The sequence below is a fragment of the Marmota monax genome, unplaced genomic scaffold (genome assembly GCF_021218885.2).
Source record: "Marmota monax isolate L192 unplaced genomic scaffold, Marmota_monax_Labrador192_F-V1.1 WCK01_AAM20220418_F8-fsc00030, whole genome shotgun sequence".
NCBI classification, from domain to species: Eukaryota; Metazoa; Chordata; class Mammalia; order Rodentia; family Sciuridae; genus Marmota; species Marmota monax.
The window spans coordinates 9,129,756-9,137,052 of NW_026691988.1; the positions used below are offsets into that span (position 1 = coordinate 9,129,756).

At 49.7% G+C, this 7,297-nt stretch overlaps 1 protein-coding gene across 1 annotated transcript; it reads right to left on the reverse strand.

Moving 5' to 3' along the window:
• Positions 1–4,653: 4,653 nt before the first annotated feature.
• Positions 4,654–5,472, reverse strand: Olig3 (oligodendrocyte transcription factor 3). The gene has a single exon (XM_046448807.1). It carries the CDS (start codon positions 5,470–5,472, stop codon positions 4,654–4,656), a length of 819 nt encoding a protein of 272 aa, XP_046304763.1.
• Between the last annotated feature and the right edge of the window lie 1,825 nt (positions 5,473–7,297).

Below are 7,297 nucleotides of genomic sequence, written 5' to 3' on the forward strand. Positions count from 1 at the left end.
GTCCTGCTCCCTCGCAGCCCCGCGGCCGCAGTGTCCCAGGGAAGGTACCCCTGAAAACTGACATTGAACCAAAAAGAGATTCCGCATACATAAGCCTGTGGAGTTTGACTCTTCCTGACCACTTATTAGATCACTGGGTACACTGGAGGCGCAGATACTTCGCAGGGGCAGGATTAGCAGGGACATTCGTTCTCCTGCAGATTTTCCTGGAGGCGGGGCCTCTCAATCTAGCAGGGGCCCTTCACCTCCCGGCCTAATTCTTTCGAGAACCTGGAGATTTTTGTTGCAGTTCCTTCTCTCGCATCCTTCCCAAATCAGAGGACACCACTGGGGCCCAAATCCGTGACCGTCTGGGTGATCGCCTGGCCCCGACGTCCTCCCTTTGCAGCTCTGGTTGCCCAGTTCCCCTGACAAGGGTGCCGGGGAGGGGCGGGTACCAGGTGGCCTCAGGCCTGGGGACGCACGCAGAGGGCACAAGGGGAGGGTTCCTGTAGGAAAGTGGCTGACTCTGCTTGTCCTGTCAATCCGAGAAATGCCTCCTAGGAGTGAGGCTGAGATTCTGTGGGGTGTCTTTGGAATCATGAAGGCTCCGCCCTGTCCAGGCCCCAAAGTCCCTTCTCGGGTCCCCACAGCGGCAGAGGGGCTGGGACAAGCTGCGAGGCCTCAGATTTGTCCTGGCAGAGTGCTGGGAGCCAACCCTTAACGCACCGATGGGAGCAGTCATCCCTTTGCTCCAGCGGAGGATGGGAGGAGGACAGAGGGGCCGATGCCTCTGGAAGTGACCTGGAAAGCACAGTTAAATCTCCTGGTCTAGCCGAGGTGATTAGGAAATCCACCGCCCTCCCGGAGGTAGGGGGCTTTTGCAATTTCTGCTGAGGACATCGTCATCTAGGGGAGCGGCTGGGTGGGGGCAGTTTAAGTGGGATGTTAGCTTCCTGCTGAGGGACCCATGAAAATTTGGGCCTGGCCCCCTCTGACCAAATCTCTCTGCCCTTTTGGGTGGTGTGAGCCCAAGGCCCCAGAACCGAATACAAAGATCTCGTGGGCCCAACCAACGGCCTGCTGCACTTTCCCTTTCCAGGAATGACTTTTTTGAGCCCTTAAGGTTCCACCACCAGCCTGAGAAGAAGCTAACTGGTTTCTAGCAGGAGCTTCTGTAGCGGTACCTCCACCCATGAAGCTTTACATTATCCTTTCAAGTGTAAAACAACATTTAATCCAGGATGAAAAGATCCTAGATTTCTGGATTGAATTAAAAACTACTTTAAAGTTACCAACTTTCTTAGAAAGAGATGAATTTACAATGAAAAAATTCTGTCCAAGAACCATTTTCACCTTCGTGGTTACATAAGTCTTGTTGATAATTCGAGAATGTAACCAGCAAAGCAATGAAAGTAAGGGTATGCCTACAAACTCACATCCCCGGGGAGAATGCCAGGCCCTCTCCAAAGGCCAGTAATCCGTGGTTTTCTTCCCAACAATCAGAAACCTTGGGAAGACCCGGTTCCCAAATTGCCTTCCTCCCTGTCTTGTGTCCTGTCCAGTTCTTAAGGAAATTCTCTATCCTAGTCATCTCTAGGCCAAAGGAATTTCTGTAACCCAGAAAAGAGCTCAAGGCCTTGGGAGGATCTTCTAAATGTTGGAAGGAGCTGTTGATTTTTCCTCCCTGGATGAATTCAGGTACAGCTACCTGGGCTTGTGGTTCCTTTTAGTACGGTACCTCATAAGAGTGGACTTCAAGAGGCTGAGATTGTGGCTCAGTGGTAGCGTGCTTGCCTAGCATGTGTGAGGTACCATATATAAATAAATAAATGAATAAAGGTCCGTCAATAACTAATAAAAATTTTTAAAAAGAATGGACTTCACAGCTCTTTAAATTGACCATTGGAGGTAATGTAAGGAATTCCTGTCCCAGCAACCCAGAAAGCCAATACTCCCTGGTGTTCCATGTTACCTTACTCCTTTCGAGTCCCCTGATTAAGCCTGGGCTCTAAGGAAAGAGAATCACACCCCTCAGCCAGTGAGGCATTGAGTCTTTCCTCGAGGTAGGCCTTGGAAACAGGACTCAAAGGAAGCAAGTGATTCAGGACAAAGTCGTTTTCCTGATTGATGAAACTTTCCCTCCCCTCCCCTTTCTAAATAATAAACTCAGGGAAAGGCTGGAGGGCTGCCTTGTGTTGGTTTCAAATAAATCCTCAACAGGGATTTATTCTTTCCTTACCCAGAGAAATGAATCACACTTGGGAAACAGATGATTATTCCCTCATTTGTCTGCCTAAAACCAGTGGAAACAAGTGCCTTCTGCTACAGACTCTCATTTTGGTCTTTCTCCTTTGCCAGTGGCCTGATGGTAGTGAAAGAGGAAAAAGTCACTGAGGAGAGTGAGTTGGATTGAAGAGGGACCCCCGAAAGATACCCTCCCAGAGAAGGGCAGCACTGGGCAGGCAAGGGGATCCAGGAAGGGAAGGATAAATGCTTCCTACATGCACTCTCCTGAGTGGATCCTGGAAAGAGAACACAGGCCTCAACTAATATTGAGATGATTTTTCATCTAATTCAGAAATAAATTCCAGGTGGTACATTTCCATCAGTGTTCTATTTTTCTCAGTGGGAAATATCAGCGTGTGCTGTTGGAGTTATCATTAGAGCTCATTTTCTTACCCTTTTTTAAAATTTTGTTTTAACAAATAAAATCCTCTGCTGGATTACTTACTCTTGTTTAAACCAACTTTTTGGAAGTATTATTGGGGATATAAGATGAGAGCGAAGACAGCAAAGTAAGTGATCAAAATGACCCTTGTTTTAAATGACATTTAAACTGAAGATGCCCAATAACTTTAGTTAATTAGAACTGCGATCTTCTAAAGGAAGGGAAAAAAGGAAAATTCTCCCTATAAATCTGCAAGATGCTGAGAGTTGGGTAGTGCTTTGCCTCCTCCCAGAGCTCACCTTACAAAGCAGAATGGCATTCTTTCTCTGCAGGGCATGCTGCAGAGGGGGCAGGCAGGCAGGCGGGTGAATGATTATTTTCTAAGATCATTCTTTGTTGACTTTTTAAACATACACTGGATTTTAAAATGGGTAGGGAGAGATCACAAGGCTAATTCAAAGTAAAAAGAAGTTAACTTACTGCTTCATTCTTGTCTGTTGCCAACACACCCAGGGTAGTCACCACTCCGCCTCTCATTTCCTGCCACTTTGTGTTTCCAGATTGCTTTTTTTAAAACAAAAAACTCAATTTCTGAGTTTATGAGGGAAGTAAACAAGAGCCCAAGTAACAAGACTACAAATATGGACACTGTCTCATTGAAGGACATTTAGTTGCAATGATTAGCACCAATTTACCCATCCTCTTTATGGGGGATAGACCAGAGGGGGAAAAAAAATCTTCACATCCTGTTGCCACCCAAATCCCTGACCCATACCCAGACACACCTCACTGAATCCACACTTTCCCACTAACCCCATCTTCTAAGACTTTAGGCAAAGGCAAAACCAGGATTTAAGGTTCTTTTTTATTTGAAATCTCATCCAGAAACACTGGTTATTAATAAATATATCATAGTTATCAAGAATATATAAAAAATAAAGACAGGTATTGTCTTTGAGGCCCTAACAAAATATTTCAAGCAAATGTTCAGGAAATAAAAACGTCACCCCTCCCCCAAACCACAATAAGTTTTCAAAGCTGATAATAGAGAGAGCCGACCCCGCATGCAGAATAACTGAGCGAGGGGGGTGGGGCAAGCTACTAGAGGGAACCCAAGCTTGCGATTGCGGGGCCCCTACCACAGCTGAAGGTTTGGAATGAAATTTGAAGGGCGTGGGGTGGGGGAAGAAGCGTGTGTGCGTGAGTGTGAGTCTTTGCACTCTGCCCCCTTTTTCATTTCATACAACCACAGACAGATATATGGAGTACTTCGGATAATTCACTAATAAATCCTTGTTACAAGGAAAATGGCACCATGGCCGCACAACATGTTAGACAAGATTCATTTAGAAGCGTGCATGCATTCTTTTGACCTACACTGCGTCGAAAAGGAAAACCCACATAGGAGGTTATCATGCCCTGGACGGGAGTTGAGATTCAAAACTTGGGTCTTGAGATACACATCTCTCTCTCTCTCTCCCTCTCTCCCTCTTTCTCTCCATTGTCTCTAGAAAAACTATGGTGAGGACAGAGAGACTCATAATTGCATCCATCTCAAGGAAATATTTACATTTGTTTCGCACAAAAAGGATGGCCATTTTTTCCCAAGGCGAGAACAGAGCCAGAGAAAGTCAAATCGAAAGTTCCTTCGCATCTTTGTAACTACACGGATCCCGTCTTTATACAACAAATGCAGTTTTGACAAGAGCATATGGCAGTGAGAAATACTGGCGCGGCATGGGGAAAAGAAGCATGCATGCGAAACACGACGTCTGGTTCCAGTCCCCCTTCTCTACCTCCTAGAAATTGTAGTTTGTTTTTGGTCTTTTCTCCCTGGGGGTCAAGTGGAATCTGAAATCTCTCCGACGGGGTGGGAGGCCAGGGACCCCGCGCCCGCCCTCCCCGCAGGTCGTGCGCCTAGCCTCCCCCTTCCCTCCCGGCCCGGCACCGCGGCTCCTCCCGCCGCTCTCTCCTCATCCTTAGCAGCCGGGCCGGCCCGCTGCTCACTTGAGCAAGTCCTTGGACTCTGCAGACAGCCGGGCCATGTTGGCGGTGGAGAGAGCGGACAGGTGCGGCGGCGGCGGCATCTGGCAGATGGTGCAGGGGCAGGGCAGCCCGGCCCAGTGCTGGAAGCCGCTGCCCAGCTGCAGCGCGGGCGGCGTGGAGGGCGCCTTGAGCAGCGAGTGGGGAGGCCGAATGGTACCGATGGTGGGCAGTGAGGCGGCGGAGAGCGGCGACGAGGCATTACCGGATGAGAGCGCGCCTCCCAGGATGGGATGCACCGGGTGCACAGTGTTGGCCGCGTGCGCCGGGTGTCCGGCCGAGTGCCCCACAGTCCCGCAGTGGAAGGCCGAGTGATGGCCACCATAGATCTCGCCAACCAACCTCTTCATCTCCTCCAGGGAGCTGGTGAGCATGAGGATGTAGTTTCTGGCTAGCAGGAGAGTGGCGATCTTGGAGAGCTTGCGCACCGAGGGCCCGTGCGCATAGGGCATGACCTCGCGCAGCCCGTCCATGGCGAGATTCAGGTCGTGCATCCTCTTGCGCTCGCGTCCGTTGATCTTCAGCCGCAGCTGCTGTAGGTCCTGCTCCGACAGCTGCTTCTTGATTTTGTACTTGCTGCTCTCTCCCGCGGCCTTAGCGCCAGCCCGCGAGAGACTTTCCCCAGGCATCTTCTGCACCATATCGCCCTGTGTGGACGAAACTGAGTTGAGACGACTCTCCTGGTGGTGGTGGTGGCGGTGGTGGTGGTCCCTCAGGTACATCTCATCCATGTCCGGAGATGAAGCTCTGCTGGAGACAGAGCTCGAATCAGAATTCATTTTATTACAGGGTATGCGGCCCTACCGTGGGGGAGGCTTTAGGCGGGAAATTAAGGAGAATCTTGATTATTAAAAAAATCCGCACAGCCCAACAACCCACTTCTCAGTTGCAGGACTTGAAAAGAAAAGCGGAGGCACTGTCTTGCCCCGCCTCTCTCCCTCCCCGCGCCCCTATCTCTGGTTGGGCTGTTTCCTGGACAGCTAGTTGGTGTGTGCTTGAACTAACCTCACGCTGAAAAAGAGGGGCTTTTATAGAGCTGCGGCGGAGAAAAGAGACAAAAGGAGCCCTCCTATCTATCCTGGACTGGTTAAGATGACGTGCCATCATTCAGGGCGGTGCGCTTTGCTGTCCCATTTAGCAAGGATTCCTATTCATATTCATTGTGGGGCCGCCCAGGGACACCTCTGCTCCAAACCGCTAGGAGCCCCCAGGCACAAAACCCTCTGATTGACACACTCACCGCTCTAGCTCTAGCCCTCCTGATTTTTTTTTAACTTTCTTCCACCCCACCCTTCCCCCCCCCCCAATTTCCCTAATCAAATCTTACACTTAAGGAAACGAAGGAAGGGAAGAGAAGCTGGCCAGACGGTTAGTGCAGGTTCCTCTGGATTTGGAGAGATGAATTGAAATATTTTCTCTCCTTCATTTATCACTACTCTGAAGTTTAGGGACATGTAGGCAAAAACGGGTCCCAAATGGAAAGGTTTGAGGGAAAGAAGTGCAGATGAAGGGCAGATTCGATCAGCCAGGGCTGGGAGAAGAGAAAGGATGCATGCCCAGGTTCACTGTCTTGAGTTTTTTTCTTCATTAGGTCTCCTTTCCTACACACTGGAATTTTGTTAATTTTGTACATTGGGCCCCTCTGGTGTGGTTTCAAAGTATGGTCCCTATTTAGTGATGGGGTTGCCGCTGACACTGCTGCGGGGAGGAGTCTTTTTCTATGATTTTCATTTACAAAATAGATTGAAATAATTTTAATTTTGTACAATTCTCTGACTTCTTAGATCTGGAACGGAGGGGTAAAACGTCTGTTTTTACAAGAAAATCAACCTGGAGGGGAAAGAGAGAAAAAGGAGCTGATGGGGAGGGGAAGGAGTTGGGGATTGGAAAGATCCCCAAGAGCTCCGGAGAGGCCATTTCGGCTTTGGCGTTAGCAGAAGATGCTGGGGCAGTTCCCGCCCGAAGCATCGCGGCGCGGGCTAGCCGAGAGCCTCTGGTAGGTCCTCTCCGCTGGCCCCACTCTGGCGGGATGGGGGAAGCAGGAGCTCAGAATCCAATAGTACAATACTTTGGCGTGTGTGTTGGCTTGGGGTCGGACAATGAAAGGACCTGGAGAATCCCTTGTGCGTGCGCGCCTGGGCACTGCGGTCCAGAGCAGTTTCTGAGAATAAAGAGAAGGCCTGGGGTTCGGAGCACTGTGTCCGAGTGAAGAAGTCGGCACAGGTTATCCTTTCCCTTTGCTGTGTTCTTTTGTTGAGCAAGACTTGGGTTAAGCAGAGCAAGGAGAGGGAAGGCAAAAATCCCCCGAAAGAAGGGAGTCCCACGGTGGCCTCTGGGAGAACCTGGGCAACGCCACGCTGCGGGCTTGAAGGAACCGAGGACAGACACTCAGTTAAGGCAGTGTCGCCATTGAAAGCAAGAAACAAAATCAATACTCAAACCTTAGGCACTTAGGGCCTCTGCGGCTCAGAGTCACTGTGAGAACTAAGAAGAGGAGTCTCCACTCTCCTATGACACAAATAGAGCGGTCAACAGAAGAAGGATGTATGCCCAAGTCCACAGTTTGCACATTCTATGAGGCTGTGCCTTACTGGCATACAGTCA

What these genes read in the sequence shown, in the direction of transcription:
- Olig3 (XM_046448807.1), bottom strand. Translation starts at nt 5,472, where the DNA reads ATGAATTCTGATTCGAGCTCTGTCTCCAGCAGAGCTTCATCTCCGGAC.